At 40.2% G+C, this 24448-nt stretch overlaps 1 protein-coding gene across 1 annotated transcript; it reads left to right on the forward strand.

Moving 5' to 3' along the window:
- esyt1b (extended synaptotagmin-like protein 1b) lies at positions 1-24291 on the forward strand. The gene is made up of 53 exons (XM_087801580.1): positions 1-130; positions 761-1350; positions 2032-2073; positions 4255-4389; positions 4470-4543; positions 4613-4685; positions 4823-4912; positions 4990-5045; positions 5736-5856; positions 5918-6094; positions 9742-9824; positions 9963-10011; positions 10079-10168; positions 10230-10325; positions 10748-10819; positions 10887-10973; positions 11037-11186; positions 12290-12403; positions 12485-12661; positions 12741-12826; positions 12912-12960; positions 13068-13157; positions 13257-13352; positions 13652-13723; positions 13815-13901; positions 13975-14121; positions 14942-15045; positions 15247-15418; positions 15492-15668; positions 15732-15814; positions 16580-16628; positions 16695-16784; positions 17113-17208; positions 17298-17369; positions 17726-17812; positions 17962-18108; positions 18182-18297; positions 18877-18976; positions 19052-19137; positions 19272-19368; positions 20677-20853; positions 20928-21010; positions 21166-21214; positions 21290-21379; positions 21473-21568; positions 21646-21717; positions 21792-21878; positions 22027-22173; positions 22244-22380; positions 23071-23202; positions 23269-23371; positions 23457-23506; positions 23864-24291. Exons 2-53 carry the CDS (start codon positions 1012-1014, stop codon positions 23889-23891), a joined length of 5379 nt encoding a protein of 1792 aa, XP_087657706.1. The 5' UTR covers positions 1-130; positions 761-1011; the 3' UTR covers positions 23892-24291.
- Positions 24292-24448: the final 157 nt, after the last annotated feature.

Below are 24448 nucleotides of genomic sequence, written 5' to 3' on the forward strand. Positions count from 1 at the left end.
GATGAGCAAGACGAGATGCGTCTGCAAAGGAATGGAGTTTAATCTATTAACAAAGATGTTTTTTTGGATTTAATTTTTGTTTTGTTTAAGGCTTGTTTTGGCTTCAGTTCCTCAGCAATTTTAAGAAAAGGTAATGTCACATCAACTTCTGACATAAATTAATACAACGTTATGTTAGTGGTATTCTTCATAAAACATCATCCTTTACACCCGTTTGATACAGAACTGTAAGTAAGTAAGTCATTTTTATTTATATAGCGCTTTTCCAGACCAGGGTCACAAAGCGCTTAAACAATCAAAACAATATTCAATAAAATATATACTTTAAAGGTCAAGATAAAACTGATAACACAACAGGAGTTCCAGAAAATCAAGGTGGCACCAAGGTGTGTTCAGCAGTGATATTTGTTATTCCATTTTTTATCATAAGTCATTTAAAGTCATATTTCCTCATCAGTCATTAAGAATCTAAATGTACATAAACAAAAAATAAAGACTATATTGGAAAACAAAGTTTAATAGCTCAAGAGCAACTAAGAATGTGATAGTTTATTTATCATACATGTACACTATATACGCGCACTGGTCTAGAAAAGGCGCTTGAAAAAATGATTTACTGTTTTGTTTTTAAGTCTGCGATGTCGAGAAAAGGATTTCTCGGTGAGCGTTTGCTTCAGCACTTACGGTAACTGCGACACCCGCACGGAGATGTCGCGTCACAACCACGTAAAGAGTCAGGGATGCATTTTTTTTGTTTCAGGGGGCGTGTTTCTGTTTAGATAACGGGACTCCTGCCAGTCTGCCATCCAGAAAAAGTAAGAAATCTACTTTAATAACAACGATGGACGTCAGGATGTGAATGCGTCGGAGGAACACGCACGCGCAGTAACACGGTACGATCCAAACCCAAATGAACGGTAATCTTTCCAAAAGTTAGTCGACTTTCTGACCTCGGATTTAGAAGCCAACGTTATTACTGTTAAAACGCCCGAGTCTTAGCTTTTTATAACGATGGAAAAATCTGAGTCGAGCCGCGACGACGAGCAGAAGAAAAGCGCAGAAAAGAGCGACGGTTCCGTCCAACAACTGCCCGCAGCGAAGGGCACCAGAGCGGTCGCCGTCCTGTGGACGTTCGGCAAATGTCTGGGCGCTTTGTTCCCCATCTACCTGGCCGGGTACTACCGGGTCAGCACCAGCCTGCTCGTGTTCGGCATGATGGTGTACACCGGGTGGAAACATGCGAGGGAAGCCAAGGAGGAGCGTCTGAGGTCGGCGTACCAGCTGATGGACACCGAGCAGGACCTCACGTCCAGCAAGTCCTCCAGGATCAAGCGAGACCTCCCGGCGTGGGTGAGAGAACCCACTAGTATTTCCCCAAGAATAGCTGAAATCATTTATTAAAACAGTTCATAATATCCAGTGTTTGCGTCACAAAACTATTCTCTGCGTAAAAGTGTTATTACAGGATAATACACCAGTAGTTGTTATTATTGTGTCATATGTTTACCACACACACATATTTTCTGTAATAGATCCTAACATGGTCAGGTTGAAAAACCCTCATGTCCAGCCACACCCTTCATTAACTCTTTCTATTTCTGGCAAAAATACCACTGAGACCACAACTGCTCCCTTATTGTTTAGTGGTAAAAAAAAAACTGGCATTTACAGGGTGAAGACATTAACGAATGAATGACGTGGCAAACGAGCTACCATGTGATTTTTATAATCAAAAAAGTTTTCTTTTAACTGTTTAGGAAAAAAGACCAATGTTTATGTGTAACAAGTCCGATTAGAAAGACACAGTAACACATTCAATAAGTGAAAAATGCAACATCTAATGAATCAATTTAATTAAAAGTAGTGACTGTGCAATTTAATAAATATATTGGCGTATTAATGCCATCAATATATTTATTTTGTATGTACTTTTCATGCATGTGAGCAGTGCCTCTATAACTATTTTAATCAATTTACTGAATGTCTTAATTTATCTGATTTTAAAATACTTTTTTCTTGTCCCCCACTAAGGTGAACTTCCCAGATGTTGAGAAAGTGGAGTGGCTAAACAAGGTAACACATCACACTCTTATCCGTCAAGTAAATGTCCTTTATTACGTCCCTGTTGAACACACAACAATGTGGCCTCAGCTGTTGTGTGGACTGACACGAGTCCTTGTCTGCTACACAAACATGTGGCTCTTGCTTGCTGCTGCTTCCCTGAAAGACCACACCCCCCAAAGGGTGGCCAGAATAGTGCTGCAGAGAGAGAGCACGACTGCATGCTCAACGTTTCCACTTCATGGCTGGAACAAGGAAGGAGGAGGAGGAGCTTTTTCCAGTGGTAGCGACTGCAACAAAAAGCTGCAGCCATTGTCCCTTCTCCGTCTGCACCAGGGAGAAAAACGATTTACACGAATATTCTCGTGAGACCTTTTTAAATAGACTAAGTGAAGACTCGCGGCTTGTGACTGGAGGGGGAGATCAGCGCTCTATCAAGAATCAGCCGATGACTCAGTCTATAATTATGCCCACATTCCTCTGTTGCCTCTTTGCATGAAAAAAAAGTTTATCTTTATCTTTCCTCAGAGGAAACTGTAACAAGATCAAATGAGACCACAATTTTTAAATCTCAGAAACGTGTTAAAAGATTTGACCGATGTAGCATAACGGCATCTCATTTAGTCCCACAATACACTGCAACACTCACACTGGCATCAAGACAAAGAAGCCAAAGGTTTCAATTAAATCACTCTGACAATAATATCAATTCAGGCCTCTGAATAAAACCTCAAGTTATTCTGTACTTTCTAATCCTGTTAAGGTTCTTCTCTGCTCATTTTAAAGTCAATTGTGATGATGTCAGGTTTACAATTTCGTATCACTTACATCACTTTATTATTATATTTATTAATCCTTACATCAGTGATCTGATCCAGCCTTACACCCCAGCTCGGGCTCTGAGGTCTGTGGATCAGAATCTACTGATGGTTCCTGAACACACTTCCGGACCAGAGGAGAGAAATCCTTCCAGACTGTTGCTCCTAAGCTTTGGAACGATCTTCCTCTCCCTCTGTGTTTGATGATCTACTGACTCCTTCAAGAAACATCTTAAGACGTTTTTATTTGTTCAGGCTTTTCCTTGATTTTCTGGAACTCCTGTTGTGTTATCAGTTTTATCTTGACCTTTAAAGTATATACTTTATTGAATATTGTTTTGATTGTTTAAGTGCTTTGTTACCCTGGTCTGGAAAAGCGCTCTACAAATAAAAATTACTTACTTACTTACTTACTTACAATTATGCAGGGAGAAGCAGAATAGAATGCAGGAAAAAATGTAATCACTTGTTATCAAATGCCTAAAAAGGAAGCACTAAAGGAAACTGTATTTCAAGAACTCCACGCAAAGCTCCAGGAATGTGTGACTCAACTGTTAGTTTAGTTTTGTTGAACCAAACATTAAATGTTGCGAGTTTCTTAAACTACTAAATTTTGAAATGACAGGTATGTTTTACCACACACTCCCTTTACCAGCACGGAGTGAGAAAATGGATTCAAAAGGGTTATCTGCATGTTATAGTAACATTCAGTAAACATTTTAGGAAGAAAATGATTATTGCTATTGTGTTATATGGTTCAGTTCGGCAGCTTAGCTTCATAGTAGCTACCTAATAATGCCTCGGAAGATGATAGAACATGAAAAAAATGTTTTTCTAAATACAGTATTTTAAAAAAGAGACAACATAGCGAAAAGGAAAAGGGCAACAGCCCATCACTTATCTTCCTCAAAAGAAGGTGGGAATGTAGATGGTCTTTATCAGTAAAGGTGATTTTGGCCACAATGAATTGTGGAATTCAACCAGATTCAAGATTATTAAAGGGCAACTAATGTCAAACTAATGTCTGAAATCCCTGCGAACAAGAGGTTATAAGAGTGAAGCCCGTTATGACATTATAATGGTCTTCACTCTTCCTTCAGCCAGCTGTAATCACACCCCGCTTTGTTTATAAAACGAGTCCCTTGGAGGTGTAGACTTCAGGGATTGATGCTTGACTAATCACAGCAGAGTGGCCGTGGTTATGCTAAACTAGATTTAATCTCCAGAAAAATGGAAAGAGGAACCAGATCAATTCAAGAGACACTTAAATCAATCATTACTTGCCCTTTAAATGAACACAACGAAAACTATTTTGAATATAATTTGTTCTGTTTTGTCTCAGCTTTATCATAAAATATTATTTGCTCTGTGTCAGGTGCTGCAGCAAGTATGGCCCTTTGTTGGCCAGTACCTGGAAAAGCTGTTGGTGGAGACCATCGCTCCTTCCATTCGGGCGTCCAGCACTCACCTGCAGACCCTCAGCTTCTCCAAAGTAGACATGGGAGACAAGGTGCAGCTTTTGATATTCACAGCATGTTAACTATTAACATAGAAGTGTCTGCCTCAGCTTATAACTTCTGTCTATTGTAGGCCATGAAGGTGGTGGGGATCAAAGCCCACACCGAGAACGACAGGGGACAGGTTCTATTGGATCTGTATATCAGGTGAGTTACACAGTCAACCATCAAGGCTTAAGAAGAATGAATGAGCTCGGTTTTCTATTTTGTCGTCAGCTATGTTGGCAACGTGGAGATCGACGTGGAGGTGAAGAGATATTTCTGCAAAGCTGGAGTCAAAGGAATTCAGGTGTGTCCTCTTCAGGAGCCTGTGGGCATTAAGGGATCAGCCTTCAAATATAGCAAATATTTAGATGATAGTACTCGAGAAAAACATTCAGAATTTATCTACTAATTAGTTTTACTGTCTGCTCTGTTTTTCTTCAGCTGCACGGGATGATGAGAGTGATTCTGGAACCTCTGATAGGAGACGTACCAATTGTTGGTGCAGTCACAATGTTTTTCATTCGCAGGCCGGTCAGTCTTTCATTGATCTCAACTATTGATTTCCTGTAACCTTTTACCTCACATTCTACTTTCTTATCCCGTCCCAGAGACTTGATATCAACTGGACTGGACTTACAAATCTGTTGGATATTCCTGGACTCAAGTGAGTGACAAAGGTCTAAATTGTATATCATTGTAATGATTAAGTAATACACTGTTTCATAGTTTCAAGCCATGAAACAAGCAGTATATGCATAGTGGGGTTTTTTTTTTGCCCCATTGAATCGTTCATTTTAATTATGTATACTGCCTTTACCTACTGACCTGCTTCTGTTGAATTTGAGCTGATTTGTTAAAGCTTTGATAAATGTTTGCTCTTATTGTTAAACTGTTCTCTAAGTTAATATAAAGCACCTGATAAAGGCACTAAATTGCTTCAAATCCTATTCACACCTTGATGTATTTTAAATGTGACATATAATTAACATAAAGGAAATGTAATATATATTTATTATGGTACAACCGAGCTAATTTTTTTGGGTTTCTTTACATTTTTAAGGGAAAACACAGGGTTTTTTATTCTTTCTTCTTTTTTTCATGTTGATTCCCTTATCAGGGCTGCTCAGCTCATTATTAGGTGAAAAGTCACATTTTTGGTCATTTTTTTCCAATTGCTGTTTACTAAAAAAAGTAGATGTATGTCAGTAGAAAACAGTATTTGCTAACTAAATAGCTTGATAGCTGCAGCCCTCCCAGTAAGTAAGTAAGTAAGTTATACTATTTATAGAGAGCTTTTCTAGACCAGGGTCACAAAGTGCTTAACAGTGACTTTGAAATCCTCCTTCTGTCTCAGTGTGATGTCTGACAGCATGATCATGGATGCCATTGCCTCATTTTTGGTGTTGCCCAATCGTCTGGTGGTGCCGCTGGTGCCGGATCTTCACGTGGCTCAGCTGCGATCTCCACTGCCCAGAGTAAGCCCTAAACACACAACTGCTGCAGGTGTCATCAAAACAACTTGTCTCTACTTCTCAGGGTGTGGTTCGCATTCACCTGGTTGAGGCTCACAAACTGGCTGCAAAGGACCAGTACGTCAAAGGAATAATGGCAGGCCTGTCTGACCCGTATGCTATTTTGAGAGTTGGGCCTCAAACCTTCACATCACGACACATCGACAACACCGACTCGCCTAAGTGGGGTGAGATGTATGAGGTGAGTAGTTAGGAGTTACAAGTGGGAGCAGTAGAGACCTTGGGTCTCATTTTATTGTAAGGTGAGCAGAACAAATGTGTCTTTAAAACATGAGCAGTGGCACATTTACAGGATTTTGGCATTCATCGATATTTGAATAGCGTTCATCTTCATTTGTAGCTACTAAAAACATCTCCCCTAGAACATGTCTAGTGTTTGTTTAAATTCAAGAATGTCCTTAAATCAAGCTTGACACTAATGGAAATGTACATTTCATTTATGTTTCTTGCCTGAAAAGCCTCTTTAGCTGCAGCAGTTAGTCTGTTAGGGATCTGATAAAATCTTGTATATATATTTGATATGGTAGTTATTTTGGGATAGTTAATGGCATCATACACTTTCACGTCTGTCCCTGTCATACCTCCACTACCAACATCAGAAAATGAAAAAATGTTTATATAAAAGGTTTTCCTTGACTCCACTTCACCCAAAATGTATGCAAGACATACAGCATATATGAAATTGTAGTCCTCTCAGGCCCAAGATGCAAACCATGAAGTAGACAGTTGAAAGGACAATAAATAAGACATTTTTTTTAATAATAATACTAAATATTCAACAAAACAAAATAAATAATCAACAATACTTAAATAATGAACTAATAAACAGAATATATTAGTTTCAGTCAAATGTGCAGGGATGACAGAGGTGAGAGTGATGGAAGGACAGGGAGGGAGTTGAGTCTCCTGACAGCCTGGTGGAAGAAGCTGTCCTTTAACCTGCTGGTTCTGGCCTGAAGGAGTCTCCTCCTTGATGGCAGCAGGCTGAAGGCTGTGGGAAGGGTGAGTGGGGTCACCAGTAATCCTAGCCTTGCTATTGATGAAGGTGTTATAAATTTCCAGGAGGTGGGGGGGGCAATGATCTTCTCAGCGGCTCTCATGATGCGCTGCAGGGTCTTGCGGCAGGATACGGTGCAGGCTATGTACCACATGGTGATGCAGCTTGACAGCTGCTCTCGATGGTGCCTCTGTAGAAGGCGAGTATTATGGGTGGTGGAGCTCTTGCTCTCAACAGTCTGCGGAGGAAGTACAGGCACAGTTTGCTTTTTTGGCCAGTGATGCTTTATTGTGGCTCCAGGACAGATCTTCAGAGATGTACACACCCAGGAACTTGGTGCTGCTCACCTGCTCTCCACTGCAGCTCCGTCGATGCTTAGTGGTGCATGCTGGGTGTGCACTCATGAAGTCCTGACCTCCTTAGTCTTCTCCATGTTCAGGTGGAGATTGTTGTCTTTGCACCACATGGCAAGCCTGTTTACCTCACCACAGTTGTGTCATCCGCAAACTTGATGAAGAGGTTGGAGCTGGTTGATGGAGTGCAGTCATGGGTCAGCAGAGTGAAGAGGAGGGGGCTCAGCACACACCCTTGGGGGGCCCCTGTGTTCAGTGTGATGGTGCTGGAGGTGTTACTGGAGACCCGTACTGCCTGTGGTCTCCCCGTCAAAAAGACCAACAGCGAGTTGCACAGGGAGTTGTTATGGATGAGCTGCTGGGGGGATGATCGTGTTGAATGCTGAGCTGAAGTCGATGAATAGCACTCTGACATATGAGTCTTTAGTCTCCAGCTGGCGGGGCGGAGATGGCACAATCAGTCGAGAGGTTAGACCGATATGCAAACTGGAAGGGGTCTAGGGCGTGGTGGAGCTCAGACTTGATGTGTTGCAGGACTAGCTGCGCGAAGAATTTCATGAGGATGGGATTGAGTGCGATCGGACGGTAGTCGTTGTAGCTGGAGAGGCACGACTTCTTCGGGACTGGGAAGATGGTGGTGGCTTTGAGGCATGTGGGGACAATAGCTTGTCTCAGTGAGGAGTTGAAGATATCAGTGACAACATCTGTGAGTTCCTCGGCACAGTCTCTCAGGACACGACCAGAAATGTTATCAGGACCCAGGGCTTTCTGTGGGTTTGTGCGTCTGAGGCATCGCCTCACACTCTCTGGGGATAGCTTGAGCACCAGGTCCTCAGGAGGTGGTGTTGTCTTCTGTGCCTGGGTGCTGTTGGTTGCCTCAAGGCAAGCAAAGAAGTTGTTCAGCGGGTTCAACAGAGAGGTGGAGCTGTCGCAGGTCTGTGGAGGGGGCTTATAGTCCGTTATGGTCTGCATCCCTCGCCACAGGTTCCTGGTGTCTCTGCTGTCGTTGAAGCGGTCAGCAATCCTCCTGTGGTACTCCCTCTTGGCCATCCTGAAGCCTTGTGACAGGTTAGCCCTGTCCGTCCTCAAACCCATCTTGTCTCCAGCTTTGAAGGCTGCATTCCGAGATCTCAAGAGCCTGTAGACTTCACTTGTCAGCCATGGCTTCTGGTTGGCCCGAATGGAGATGGTTCTGGTGACATCGTCCATGCACTTCCACATGTATGAAGTAACAGACTCCGTGTTCTCTTGGAGGTCTGTAGTGCTGTTGTAGGTGGCTGCTTCTCTGAACATGCTCCAGTCTGTGGTGTAGAAGCAGTCCTGGAGTGAATGAGGGCCATGTTAGAAATTCCTCAAGATGAAGTTTAACAAGAATATAACTGCAAATCAGTTACTTAAACTAATTATAGCATAGTATTGATGATGATGTGATATAACACACCTGCTTTGCTGCAGCTTGCCCTTTAATCTGAACCCGTTCAGCTATAATTTGATATGAAGCGGGTGTTTCTGGTCGGCTGCGACTCTCATAGATTAGTGTGATCGGGCTCAGATCATTTTGCACATTATATTAAAAGCACAAGCATAGCTGATAAAAATGAAGTATTGAGAATTAGCTGCACCGCTGACATTTCAATTGATTTTCTTTTGGGGGATTTAAAGGGCTAAACGTAAGTAACTGGATCTTCTGTAAGTGTTGTCTGTGCAATAGACTCTTCATTTTAATAATTCACTCAGTCTTTAGTGGTGATCCTGCTTATATATTGTATATTTTTAGATATCTGCATTTATAAATGAGTCAATAAAACTCCTCTTTTTATTCAGAAAGACTATTTATCTATCGCAGCTGACTGTAAATAGTGCAAGTAAAACACACATTATCTTGGACAGAAGTGATTCACAGGGTAGGCTTGTTTAAAAAAAGAGGGTTCCTAAAAGAGGAAGTGAGGAGGCCTGACAAATTCTATAATTCAGGAACCTCCATAGAAAATGCCTGGTCATTGAGCCTAGCCCATTAAATCTGTGTCTAGGGACAACTTAGAGCTGCTGTTTCGAGTGACTATAGAGATATGGTCTCAAGCAGGTCAAAGAGATGAGAAGGAGCAATTTGTAATCTCACTATTTCTGTTTTATGCTGCACTAAAGTAGTCCAGGGCGATGTAAAAAAATAAATAAATTACAAATTAACTTTCAAATTAAATCTAGATCTGATAAAATACCAATATTGTTGACCGCAGGTTTTTAGAAACAACCAGGCAACCTTTATTAATATATGTAATATATAATATACAGTATACTAATCCTTAAAATACATAATTCAACACTTTCTCTAAATTGTAGTGTAACTTTACGTCATAAGCCATGTCACAATTGTGTTTGAAGAAATCCTTGTCACAGATGTCCATGTCCATGTGTCTCACTAGACCATTTGCCTCACTGTGAGTCTCCATGTCCTTGTGTGTGTGTCTGGAACATAAGGTTATTGTCCATGAAGTGCCTGGTCAGGAACTGGAGGTGGAGGTCTATGACAAAGACCCAGACCAGGATGACTTCCTGGGCAGGTACAGACAAATATTCATCTCTTTGTATCAACATACATACTTCATCAATCGCACTCATTTTGTATTTAGACTGAACCACACTCGCTAGTGCCACATTGTACAAAAAACTCACTATTGTTAATGTTTTAACCCACTCAGGGCAAAGCTGGACTTGGGCATCGTGAAGAAATCTATTGCTGTTGACAATGTAAGTCAATTCAAGTCTTGAAATATTGTTTCGAAAAATGGTTAAGTTTGTAAACATTCTTCAATAGTGGTTTAATCTGGAAGACACGCCGTCAGGAGGAGTTCATCTAAGATTGGAGTGGTTGGCGTTGCTTCCAAACACTGACAGACTGGAGCAGGTACATTACACTCATCCATTTGGATTGATATATTCATGTTGATACATTGTTTCCATTTCAGGTCCTAAAGCGTAATGAGAGCTTGAGCAGTACGACCGAAGATCCGCCTTCCTCTGCCATCTTAGTTGTGTATTTGGATAAAGCTGAAGCACTTCCTGTGAGTGACTCTCTGCCCACATCAAGTTCAAGTTCTGAGAAGCTTCCTGTCTGTGTGTGTGTGTGTGTGGTTTTACCAGCAACACAGCTGCATGTACCATCTGTCTCACATTCCATAGAGTTGTTATCATGGCGATTTAAGAATAGTCTGAGCTAAACTTATCAGCAACTGTTCAACACAACCTGTATATTAGGGGGTTATACTTCTGAATTGATAAGAACAGAACAAGTTTCAAAATTCCGTTGGTGTGGTTGTGAGTCACATTTGCACTTCCTGATAATACAGAAAATTGTTTCCGTTGTTTGCAGAGTTGGCATGGAAACGGTGCATGTTGTGATTCAAACGAACTGTGTGTAGCACCAAATATTGCAGTTGGAGTTTTGATCAAATGCCTAACCTTGTAATTATGTTTGGTCTTTAAGTTAAAGAAGGGAAACAAAGAGCCCAGTCCTATGGTACAGTTGTCAGTCCAAGACCTCACCAGAGAGAGCAAGGTATTTCTCCAAGGATGGACGTCAGTGCTTTTTATTGCACAGACTAATTGTAGCTTATTTTTCACAGACGTGTTTCACAACAGTCAATCCTAAATGGGAGGAAGCGTTCACCTTCTTCATCCAGGATCCACGGGAGCAGGACATTGACATCCAGGTGAGTCGTGCGACTCTCTTGCGCCATTTCTTTTACCCTGATTGCCGTGAACGCTCTCTCCAGGTGAAGGATGCCGATCGTGTGCAGACTTTGGGAAGTTTGTCCATCCCTCTGTCACGTCTGCTGTCCACCTCCAGTCTTTCTCTTGATCAGTGGTTCCAGTTGGAAAAGTCTGGACAAGCCAGTCGCATCTATATCAACTGTGTTCTCAGGGTAACCTACACAAACACACACTGGCTCATAAATCATGCTAGAGAGGAAGCCCACATGTATTGCACAAATGTTTTATTTAGAGCCAATCTAACACTTAAAACATGTAAAGAAAAGATGAACAGTTTCCCACCTACTGACTTACTTACGTCTATCTAAAAAAAAAAAAAAGTTTAAAAGTGTATTGTGTTCTACTATTTTGTTTAACAGATGTTACAGGATCTCACAGACTTAACAAATATAACCTGAACAAATAAAGGGTTATATGTCAAATATATCTGTAAATAACAGTAAAGTGGATCTGCTGAATAAGTAAGTAAGTAAGTAAAGGTTATTTGTAAAGTGACCTTCTAGACCAGGGTCACAAAGCACTTTAACAATCAAGAACAATATACAGTTAAAATAAATAATTTAAAAGGTCAAGACACATGAGACAAACACATGAGTCCCAGAAAATCATGGAAAAGCACAAATACAAATTTCTTAAGATGTTTCTTGAAGGAGTCAGTAGATCATCAAACAGAGAGGGAGAGGAAGATCGTTCCAAAGCTTAGGATCAGAATCTACGGATGGTTCCTGAACATGCTTTCTATAAAAGTAAAACAAGAAAGGTTCTTACCACTTATAGGTTATACGGAGGTTTCTGCTGACCATCATCATTGAAACATACCAATAAAGTTATCAAATTAATAGACCAAATGTCACAAACCAGCAAAAATAAGAAATATGTCATTTTAGCCTTTAAAATACAATATTTTTTCAATGAAACTAAATTAGTTACTGTATTTTTTCCATTTGATCCAAAAACCTTCTCCATTGAGTGTGTTCCATCATGTTAAAAGATAGGAACAAAGTTACATCTAAAACATCAAACACTAACTTTAAAGTCACGGACAAGTCTTTGGTAGCCGTTAATGTAGACGAAACGTGATGTTAAGTTGACTTTTGGTAAACGCAGGTGCGTCATCGGGACTAAAGTTAAAGCACACAAAATAAAGGAAATAACAAGCACCAAAACAGGAAGACAAACAATAATGTTTATCTATGATACAAAAAAGTTAAACAGAACAAAGAAGAGATGTTGTCAAAGCAGTTTTTCATGGTAGGTCCTCTGGTTGGATGAAGACAGAATAACAGAAGATGTAACTTCCAATCTGGAGTCGGTAATGTCCAAGCATCTTCCCGAGCAGACGGCTCCACATTCAAGCTTTGCCACAGAGGTGAATAAACTTAAAACTCTTTTTTTGGTTGATTCTTTCTCTCTTTCGTCGTGGCGCAAAGTAACTGCAAATCAACTTCAGGGTCTTCTGAGAATCCACCTACTGGAGGGGCAGAATCTGGTGCCGAAAGACAACCTCATGGGCGGAATGGTGAAAGGCAAAAGTGATCCTTACGTCAACATCAACATCGGAGGTGAAACGTTCACCAGCAAGGTCATCAAGACGAATCTCAACCCTACCTGGAATGAGATGTACGAGGTACGTTTCCAAGGTGATCTGGTGATTTGGTGTCTGAGGATTTTTGTGAACGCTGAAAAATGATCGTGATGACTGCCAGGTGGTTCTGACCCAACTTCCTGGTCAAGAGCTCCACATAGAGGTGCTTGATAAAGACTTGGACATGAAAGATGACTTCATGGGCAGGTATGGTCACTTCCTGTCATGGATTTCTAAGTAAAGCTTACTTTACAATAACCCACTCTTTTCTTCATTACTCCTTGATGTTCAGGCTGAAAATAGATCTGAAGGACATCATTGATGCTCAGTTCACTGATCAGGTGGGAAGAATCAACTGAAACATTCTTAGCAGTTCGATTTGTTACCTCGATCATGTGTATTGTGTCTAACAAATGTATTGTTTTTGTGTGCCTTTCATCTATTCCAGTGGTATACGCTAAACGATGTCAAATCTGGCAGAGTTCATCTGGTCCTGGAGTGGGTACCAACATACTCAGAGCCAGAAAAACTTGATCAGGTCAGTGTTCAAAAAGGTGCTTAATGTAGTAATCTCATAAAAGGACTGTTGTAAATGGAAATGCAATAAAAAAGAGTGTTTTCTTTCTGTGGTGTGAAGGCTCTTCAGTACTATACCAGACAGTCCTACCAGAACAAAGCAGTTCCCTCAGCTGGGCTGCTCTTTGTCTATGTGGATCAGGCCGACAGCTTACCGGTACGTTAACAAGGGATCATCTGGAACACAATAACACCAGTTCTCTACCGTAAAAAACTCAATTTGGCTTCAGTCTGATTTTCCTTTTTTTTTTTCTTCATCTAAATCTAAACTACTTACTCACCTTAAACTCTTATGTTGATATATACTATGTGTTTAAAAGTTTAACATGTTATGGAGTCTTTTTTATGTCATGGTACAGTCACATACACAGTTTGAAGTCATTATTTACAGCTTTGGATCTTTCTAACGTGATGTTATTTACTTATTAAGGCTTCTTCTTGTCGATCTTTGTACAGGTGAAGAAAAGTGGAAAAGAGCCCAAAGTGGGAGCAGAAATAACTCTACGAAAAACGTCTCGAAAAACAACAGTTAGTTGAATTGACTTGTTCTTATCTTATAATGCATATTGATCAAAAGTATTGCTTGGCTTCCCTGACTCGCCTCTACTTCTTTCCCAAGGTGTGTGAGCGCACAACATCGCCAAAATGGAACGAGGCCTTCTGCTTCTTGGTCCGTGACCCGAGAGAAGATATTCTGGTTGTCAAAGTAAGAATTTTATTTGGTGCCAAATCTTACTGAAAATAGTCTGAACTTTAAAATTTGATTTATGCTTCCTCAGTTATCCCACAGTTGGACCTTACCAATTGGTTCTTTGGTGGTTCCTATAAAAGAGCTTCTGTCAGAGCCAGAACTTGTTCTGGACCAATGGTTTCATCTGGATGGAGCGTCAGCTGACAGTCAAGTTCTTCTTAGAGCTGAACTCAAGGTGGGCCCTTTGTGCGTCAGGAGAAAAATATACTGGGATTTTTGCCCTCTAATGGTTTAGAACATTTTATTTATGGAATAAAAACAACAGGAGAACTATTGTATTGCTGATAAGATCATTTTATTAGATCAGATAATAGTTTTAAGATGGAATTATATCACTTAAGCAGTCTTTTATATGGTAAACATTTTGATTTCAAAACTTAAGAGCAAATCATCATTTAGTTTAAAGACACTAAAACTCTATTGGTAGATAAATCTATTTATATATTCACAAAAAAACAGAGTGATGAGATCAGCTTATTTAAGAAAATGTTGATAAAAAACACTTCCTCTATGACGGTCCAACTTCTGAGTGTCTGAATTAGTACATGCTTTCTTAAACCAGTGGTGTCCATCCAACAACATATTAAAAACAGTCCCAATTATGGCCTGAACAATAATAGTATACAGAATTATAATTATTTATTCATATTTATTGACAAACCTTTAACCGTGAACAATAGTTTGAATTACTAGATGCTAAATCGTCCCAGCATGGAATGTTTTTTTTAAAATTATTATTATTTTTTGCTCTAATGGGTCACATTAAATTAATTTAAACTAGTTGGAAGCAGATTGAGGCCAAACCCTTGACTTTTGACACTTGAGGTTATAACATAGTAACAATTGACATTATCATGGACAAGCATCACAACAACGTTTTATAAAAACATTGTATATTGTATGTGTAGTCAGTTTGTTAATTAAAATAATATGTTTAAATGAAAATGGAACAAAATTCTGAAAAAACTAAGCAAGAATCTTATATTCTGTTGCAGTTGCTGATTCCCCACAAATGTCTGAGTAGCAGCGAGAAGGTCAAAGTCGTCTCATATCCCCCCGAAGAGGTTCTATCAAAGCAAGAGGAAGACATGACGCTGAAGTAAGATGGCTACTCCACCTGCTATGAAAGTTTATAATTGTTTAATCACGGTTGGAAATGTTCAATATATGTATAAAACAAAATCGTGTGATTGTATAACATGTGCAGATATACTGTAAATACAAGATGAAATTAAAATAAAGTACAGTTACCAATATTTATCTTTGATTAATTCAAGCTTACTGTTGCTTTTATCTTCAGGTCAGGTTATGTGGAGGCTTCTTCTGCTCAGACTGATGTCCTTCCAAGCGTCACACAGACGCCTGCTGACCACAAAGAAACCGTTGTTGAAGAGAGTGAAGAAAAAGAGTCGTCTGTTCCTGAAGTGCTGCATCCAGCCCACACATCCCCAGATATCAACTTTGCTAGTGAGGTAATTAAACTGTTTGTTTGTTTTCAAAGCTTCATAGTTTTGAAGTAGAAATGAAATATTATCTAATCTTCAGGGTCTCCTTCGGGTGATTCTGCTGGAGGGCAACAATCTGGTGGCCAAAGACAACAAAATGGGCGGATTTGTGAAGGGCAAGAGCGACCCGTACGCGAAGATCAACATCGGAGAATTCGCTTTCAAGAGCAGCGTTGTTGAAGAGGATCTGAATCCAGTCTGGAATGAAATGTATCAGGTGTGTTCAAAAGTGTGGCACAGATGATTCATGGTGATGATTCTTTTAACTGGACTCCTTCAGGTCGTGCTGAGACCTCAGCTGGGACAGGAGGTCCAGGTGGAGGTGTTTGATAAAGATATGGACAAAGACGACTTCCTGGGCAGGTGTGTCATAACACATTCATTTAACAGATATTGAAAAACACACTAGGCTTCTAAACGTTAAGTTAATGTTAAGAAATGTTAAACTATATCTTATGCCAAATAGAAGTAGAGCTACTATGAAGATGATGAAGATTAGACTATAACACTCGATCGACTGATTGTTTAAAGTCGGATGACATGTCATTCAAGAGTTGACTGTAAAGAATATAATTTTAATTTAATTAAAAGTATCAAATCATAACATAGTGTTCTCAAAAAAACCTTACAAATAAAAAAACACTATATAAGAGAAAAGAAAATCAGGTCCCAGCCCATCACTATAAGCGACAACGGCGAGAAAAAACTTCCATTAACAGGCAGAAACCTCAAGCAGAACCATTGTGATCGGCTTTCTGCTGGAGGGAATCAGTGTGTTAGCGGTTCAAACAATATTAATTAAAGTCATTATTGGGGTAGTTTTACATTTTTATTAATTGCTTATTTATTCAGCGCATGGCTCCTGGCTTTACTCTGCCCTGGGCTTGTAGATTTTTTTTGTGGATTAGAATGCATATTAACCTCTTTTAATTTGATCTATTTTTTCTTCTCTTTTTATCAATTAAATCTACCTATGTAACATTTCAATCTAGGCATATTCAAGGTTCATCATCACAGCAAATTAATTTGGTTAAAATCCATCACTGTAAGACAGTATTAATAGTTTCTTTGCATAATCTTTGTTGGTTTTTTTTGTACAATATTCAACCATTAAATGTTCCCTGTCAGGTCAAGCGTCTCCATGTCAGACATCATCAACTCTCAGTACTCTGACCAGGTGTGTAAAATGTGAAGTTCCTGTAACGTTCTCTCAGTGGAAATCAGGTTTGCGTGTCTTCTGCAGTGGTACACTTTAAGAGATGTCAAGTCGGGGCGTGTTCGTCTGATCCTGGAGTGGGTCCCAACTCTCTCTCACACTGGCACTCTGGACCACGTGAGTGAACTTTTCTCATGATTACACATTATCATGACAAACAGTTGGATGTTGTTGTTGACACTAAAATGAGCGCTTAAATCTCCAGGGCTGTATTCCTTCCTGTGCCTGTATGAGCTTGTCCTTCCAGCCTCAAGCGTATTAACATGAACTCAGTAGTGAATGTTCTTTTCTCTCAAAATTCTTCGTAATCTCATGTCAATCTGACTTGAGCAGAGTGGTGTACACATAGATTTTCCTTCGGTTGTCATAGCAAGTCATATTTTATGTATGTTTTTGAAACACTGCATTAATAAAACAAGTAATGTGTTTTCCATTTCCTGTCTAGGTGATGCAAATGCAGTCTCTGCAGTCGTATCACAACAAGGTTGTTCCATCTGCCGCTCTGCTCTTCGTCTATCTAGACCGAGCTCACTCGATGCCTGTAGGTTTTAAAAATATATATATTGAATCAATCCAGAATATCGGTGATCATTTAACATTCAATACATCTGTGTATCTGTTTGTCTGAAGTTTAAGAAAAGTGGCAAGGAGCCTAAAGGGGCAGCACAGCTGGATTTGGGGAACGCATCCTACAAAACAAAGGTATATCTCTTATACCACCATGAACACTATAGTTAAGCTTTCATTGTCAGTGTTGTACGTTGTCTTATTGGTGTTTACTTGTTGATTCTTTCTCGGGAAAAATCATTCTGCAAGCACAGCTTAATAGGTCTGAAGCTGAGAGCATTCTTTTGTTTTTGATCCATTGATTTCTCTCGGGTAAAAACACATTGTGTGAACTATTTCCACACTGATAGTAAAGCATATAAATAAACAAGTTACTATCCATATTTTGTGTCAGTTCAAAGTTTCATTATCCAAAAAAAAGCTGCTGCTAGTTTGGAAGTGTAGCGTGTTGTTTATTTTAAGCCTTTTTTTTAAACTATTTTCATCCCCAGGTGTGCGAGCGCTCAAGGTCTCCTGAGTGGAAAGAAGGATTTTCCTTTTTGGTTGCTGATCCTGCAGAGGAGATGCTCATAGTGAAGGTGACTGGTCCTCAAATAAAACTTGATTATTTACTCTTAATCATGTCAATGAACAAGTGCCAGTTTGATCCCATAGAGCTTCTTTTACACTTCAAATGCCTCCTATCGTTAAAAGGTTGTCACCAAACTCTTACACTTCCTCCCTGTAGTTGTCCAGCGCATGGGACCAGCCGATGGGATCAGTGGTGATCCCAGTGAGACAGCTGCTCTCGGAGGCAGAGCTGGTCCTGGATCAGTGGCTTCCTCTGGATGGAGCGCTGGCTGAGAGTAAGATTCTACTGAGGGCGGAACTCAAGGTGGGTGCTTTTGCATGTTCAACTCTTTCCCCGGCCACAGTCTCACTAAGGGAATATATACTTTTGTGAGCAGATTTTAAGCTCCAGGATGACGGAAGTTCCTCAACCATCTGGTTCCAAAGAAGAGGAGGTTCAGGACATGAGATCGAGCATCGAGGAGGAAGAAAGCTCATACCTGCCCTCGGAAGAGTATGTTTGTTTGTGTTCAATTATTAAACTGATGAATTTAAAGTTAAATAGCTAGTTGGCTCTGGATTGATACAGTAGAAATTGCCGCTGTGCTTTGAAATATGGCTTGTTCATCTTGTGTACTCTAGTAATGGGTCCCTATTTCTACCCACGCACATCTTGTGTCCCCAATGAATGTAATAGCCTTTCTTCGGGGCCTTAGGTATGAAATGTCATATCTAGCTGGTTGTGGCCAGTGAAGAACCTGGTTTTGTTAAAAAAAAAAAGGATTATGAAACCTTGAAAAAACTTGACAAAACAATACTTGACTTCTTTGAGAATTTAACAGATGAGGATCCACTTATAAGACAGATATCAAAGGAGCAAAACATGGTTTACATCCAGGCCTCAACCCAGGCTAGACATAAAAGATTTGAGGGGTTTGAATCTACAGTTCAGCCCCGGCTTACATTTCAATTGTGTTCTATGTCATATATTAAGCTGTATACAGTTTTTATATATTTAAAAAAAATACCCCAATGAACGTGTCTATACTAGTACAACACTTATAATATTCTCTATTACAATGTTCCCTTTCAGGTCCGTAGAAGCAGCTCGCCAGTCGAAGCAGTCAGATGACGTACAACAGGCTGTTCCTGTGATGCCAACTCATGCTCACGAGGACCCTGATCCTGTGGAAGTAAATCATGGGATTACTTTGAATTTGTTAAACAAACCTGACAATTTGTTTTAAAATATATTCCATTATTTTCAGTCGGAGTTGGAACCAGACAATCAGGAGGAGCCGGCAGAAATGAAGAATAAAACACAAGTGACCCCAAAGAATCAGGAAACAGAAGGGTAAGATGAAAATTATGAAAGGATAAAGTTCCACTTTGATGCGGCCGATGAAGGAAGATAACAGTAATTGAGGAATTCATTGTTAACGGTGTGTCGCAAACACTCATCTCTGCTCTGTGCACGTTTGTGTTCAGTACAAATCTGAAAAGCCTGATCCAGGCCACAGTGACCGGTCTACCAGAAAAAGAACTCCCTCTTCACACCAGCCCTGGACAAGATTTTGGTTCAGAGGTTAGATTGATCTGTCTGTCTGTCTGTCTGTCTGTCTGTCTGTCTGTCTGTCTGTCTGTCTGTCCATGTATTTAAGAATATTTACTAAATGAAACGTTTTTCATCCAAAGACAACCCAACATATTAGCAGCAGTCATTAAAAACAAAAGTCTATCAAATGTGCTGCTCATGATTCAAAATATTTGATCATCTTTTCACTAAGTTTGAGGGTTTGTGAGTTAATGATGCTGTAGTCAAGTTTGAAAAATCAGTTGACGCTCATTCACACAGTTGGTACTACTTATTCTTGCCATGCTCTTGAGATAAGTCACTTATGATGACACACTATAACATATTTATGATTCAAAATTTGCTCTCAAACCAAGTCTTCAGCCTCAGTGTCAGTTCGCTTTACAAAAAAAGCAAATACGGATCAGACTTTAAGGATTTTGTATTTGTTTGTGTGACTTTGTGGCCATCCCAAAAACAATACAGTGGGCCGGGGTGTGCATGGGGATGTGTAATGCCAACACTGATGATAAAAAGACATGAAATTAAATATTAAATGTATAATATATAAGAATGTGATGTCATTATCAGTGGACGACTCCGGGAACATTGACTGTAAAACTAGCATGGAGGCATATTGTGATTTTTTTCAATTGGCCAGAAATTGAAGTTGCTTTCCAAACAGATAAAGGTTGAAACATACAATCAAGTCTCTTCAAGTTGTAAATTGAAAACAAGCTTGTTAAAAAAAAGGGTGTGTAAAGATTTTAAGGCTGATCCTAGTTATCCCTGCAGCATAATTAATACAATTTCACAGTGAAGTCAGTTACATATTTATTTTTCCCATTTTACGAGAGGGGTCTAGTTACACAGCTGTAATCTCAGGCCCTTCTGCCTCTGCTCTCTAGCCCCTACTTTGCCGATGCTCTGGAACTCCTGTTGTGTTATCAGTTTTATCTTGAGCTTTAGCTTAAGCTGAAAACTCTTAAGAAAAAATGTTCTTATTGTTAACCTTTACATCCATAAAATAATGTTAGCATTTAGTCAAAACAACCGAACAGGACTTTTGTCTATTGCACCACTTCTTCGCATATTGTTTCAACATTCGGTTTCTCACCACGCCCCCCTTGTTGAGCAAAATCTTCTACTCAGCTGACAAAATCAAAATATGTGAGTGAACTAGTGAGTAGAGATCATTCAATTGGCTGGTTACACCGGGTCAGACGATAATAAACATCAGAAATCAATTACACTACTAACATTCCAACATTATTGCTCAATGTTGCAGCTTTGCATGAGCCCACTTTTGTTCTTTGACAGGGGGTGCTGAGGGTTCACCTGCTGGAGGCTCAGAACCTGGTTGCTAAGGACAACCTGATGGGTGGCATGGTGAAGGGCAAGAGCGATCCCTATGTCAAAATCAACTTTGGTACGGTCGCGTTTAAGAGTCAGGTCATCAAGGAGAATCTGAACCCGACCTGGAATGAGATGTACGAGGTAAACCGCTGCAACATTAGGGTAAATATTTGCTCTAAATGCCAGCATAAAATATCATTCTTTATTTTCACCAGGTGGTAGTCAGTGACCTAAGTGTGAGCGATATTAACTTTGAAGCCTACGATAAAGATTTGGACTCTGATGACTTCTTGGGACGGTAAGTTGTCCAGGATCTATACAGTTTGTACTCTAGACCAATGTTGTTCTCAACTTTATGAAGCAGCAATGTTTGAAAATGATTATAAAACAAAAGTATGGTAGACAAGGAGACATTTAACTGTGTATATGCGGTAAATATGCTGTGTTTTACAGGTTCACCGTGAAACTAAATGAGGTCATCAGACAGCAGTATACGGACAAGGTTTGTAAGCCTTCAATGACGTGTTGAAGAAACAGTTTGTAAAGAGGGTTGACATCGTCTTCATCAACGTTGCAGTGGTTCACTCTCAACGATGTGAAGTCTGGCCGCGTCCACCTGCTGCTGGAGTGGGTTCCTGCAGGGTCCCGGGTCCTCAGGCTGGAGCAGGTTGGTCTTGTTTCTCAGTGACCTTGATTGTACACCAGACATCCCACAGCTTTTTATCTCAAATGTATGACGTGAAAAAAATTCCACTCGTAGGTCCTTCAACTCCAGTCGCTTCAGTCATTCAAGAACAAAAGTGTCCCGGCGGCTGCGTTGCTCTTCGTGCGTATTGAAAGAGCACACTCATTACCTGTGAGTACACACCTGTAAATGAGCATTTGAAGACAGAAAATAAAGTAATCTGTGAACTAAGTGCTTTTGTTTTGTAGTTTAAGAAAAGTGGAAAGGAGCCCAAAGCATGTGCGGAGCTTGTTATCGATGACACCAGCTACAAAACCAAAGTGAGAGGCTTAATGAGAGTTTTTCACAATTCCAGATGTGAGAAGTTTAACATTTTTCTCTCTTAAATTAACAGATGTGCGATCGCAGCAGACATCCTGAGTGGAGCGAGTCCTTCTGCTTCCGTGTGCGAGACCCTGAACATCAGATGCTCGTCATCAAAGTAAGTCGTTCATGTTTATTTGCTCTGAGATGCATCAGAGTTGACTCTTGCTTCAACATATGCATCAGTGTGTGTGTGTCGTGCTAAAACAAACAACAACAAAAAAAACCACACTTGTTGTCACAGTCAAAACAACTTCTTCCCGCAGCTGTCCAGTGGGTGGGACCAGCCCATGGGGTCCGTTGTGGTTTCGCTCAGAGAGATCTTGCGTGAACCTCAACTGATGCAGGATCAGTGGTTCGACCTGGACGGGGCTTCACCCGAGAGTCAGATTCTACTGCGCGCGCAACTCAAGGTGAGAGTTTTGACGAGCAGAAAACACACGAGCGACATAAGGTGCAAATATTCACTTGTTGTTTCACTAGATTTTGGAGTCCAAAATGGTGGACATGATCGGCGACGGTACTCTTCCTTGTGCTGGTTCTGGAAGCGGACAGGTGAAGCTGTCGCTGTCTTGTTCGCAAGAGGAGGAGAAGCTGGTGGTCGTCGTCCACGCCTGCAGGTGCTCGCCATTAGTTCTGACGCACTGTGAGGGTGAATAGATGCTGTGATGGGCTCCTGATAAAAAATTAAAATACTTTTATTAAAACCAAAAGTTATAGTATGACAAGTACAGGGAAGCTTTTGAATGTCTGACCAGCACTCAAAGATACAGACTTGCCTCTCACTAGGAACCTCGTTTTTATTTGTTCAGGCTTTTCCTTGATTTTCTGGAACTCCTGTTGTGTTCTCAGTTTTATCTTGATCTTTAAAGTATATACTTTATTGAATATTGTTTTGATTGTTTAAGTGCTTTGTGACCCTGGTCTGGAAAAGCGCTATAGAAATAAAAATTACTTACTTACTTAATTACTTCCTGGGAGAACGTTGAGAGTTTTTAAGAGACATAGTTTGTCCAACATGTCCTGGGTCTGCCCAGGCATCCTCCCAGATTGGCTGAAGGCATCTTAAACCCGTCATGTAGAGGAGCAGCAGGTCCACTTTGAGTTTCTCATAAATAATCTAGTTAAGTTGCCGGAAACCAACAAACCTTAATATATTTGGGTTGTCTGTCTATTCCTTTGATCTTGAATGAAAAAAAAAAAAACTTTTTGTTTTGTTTACTTTGACTTACTTAAGTTAAAATGAGCATTAGTGTTGTTGAACGAAATAAACACTCTGATCTTTCCTCTGATCTATTCCTGGTGTGCAGGGGCCTGCTGTCTCAGGGCAAAGACGGAGTCGACAGCTACGTGTCGCTCGTGTTGCTGCCGGACAAGAGCAAGTCCACCAAGAGGAAGACGTCGGTGAAGAAACGAGACTTGAACCCAGAGTTTAACGAGAGGTATGCATCAGGTTTGCTTCAGGAACTCTATGATTTTTTTAATCTTTTCCTCCTGTTACGCACAAGGTTTGAGTTCCATCTTCCCGCTGGTGAGACGCGGTTCCGACAGCTGAGCGTGTCGGTGAAGAACGATTCGGCTTCATTCAGGAGGCGGGACGTTGTTGGACAGGTCGGTCAGAGTCGGCTTCTTAAATTATCCATTTTCTCAACTGTTAGTTTCAATCCTCGCACATGTTCAATGATGTTTTTAACAGGTTCAGATTGAGTTGGCGGAGTTGGATCTGAACACAGGCGTCACTGAGTGGTGAGTAGAAATCAGAGAACGTTTTGATACAAAAGTACTTTCTAATTTCAATACCTTCAATTCCTTTGTTTTGTCTCTGTCCTCTGGCCTTGGTTTACTGATACAACCAGACTTACAGACAGTTTCTATCCCACTGCTGCCAGACTGCCTTACACAACTGTAGTTATTTATATCGATATATAAATAAACGTAGTGGAGAGAGCATTGTTATTTGAGTTTTGCTAGTTCATCCATTTTAATCTTGTTTTTTGTATTGTTTATACAAATATTTTACTGTCATCACAGAAATTAAGTAAATATGAAAAGTCTGCTTTTGCTTCCTCAGATATTCTAGGTTTACCTTTTCACTCTTTCCAGGTTCTACCTTAGAGACGACGATGAGTAGTGGATCTACTCGTGAATTTCGCCGACGACAATCACCGCGAGCAACACTGAGGTGTTTTGCTGTGTAGCCACGCGCCGCCTGCCCCCACGACCCCTCGCCCTCTCAGCTTCAACATATCATAGTGTAGTAGATGTAGTGAATATGCTCAGGAAAGATGAAGAACAAATCAACATTATATCAAGAAGGTTATTTGCTTTTAGAGGGAAACCAAAATGTTCTTTTGCAGTTACTGTTTTATTGACCTTAATGCCACGTCAGTATTATCAACCTTTTTTTTTATCACTTGTGTATTTTTTGTTGACAGCTGACAGAATGTGTATATTTGAAGAACTGAATGATTACAATTAAGATGCAGGTGATTCAAATAGTAAAAACAATAATAAAAACATGTTTGAACTTGCATCAGTGTGTGTTTGTGTTTTAAAGGCTAACAGGTTTTTGAATATAAGACTTGTTAATATGGAATTTACTTGAATTAAATGGCTATTACATCAGTGGTTCCTAACTCCCGCGAGCCATCTGTAACCAGGACGCACAGAAAGGGGAAACAATTGATC

This window comes from Callionymus lyra, chromosome 10, assembly GCF_982586985.1.
Source record: "Callionymus lyra chromosome 10, fCalLyr1.hap1.1, whole genome shotgun sequence".
Lineage (NCBI taxonomy): Eukaryota > Metazoa > Chordata > Actinopteri > Syngnathiformes > Callionymidae > Callionymus > Callionymus lyra.

What these genes read in the sequence shown, in the direction of transcription:
- esyt1b (XM_087801580.1), top strand. Translation starts at nt 1,012, where the DNA reads ATGGAAAAATCTGAGTCGAGCCGCGACGACGAGCAGAAGAAAAGCGCA. An exon ending in CCTGGAATGAGATGTACGAG is followed by an intron (nt 12,662 to 12,740) that starts GTACGTTTCCAA and finishes GATGACTGCCAG; the next exon opens with GTGGTTCTGACCCAACTTCC. An exon ending in ACACTGGCACTCTGGACCAC is followed by an intron (nt 16,785 to 17,112) that starts GTGAGTGAACTT and finishes TTTCCTGTCTAG; the next exon opens with GTGATGCAAATGCAGTCTCT.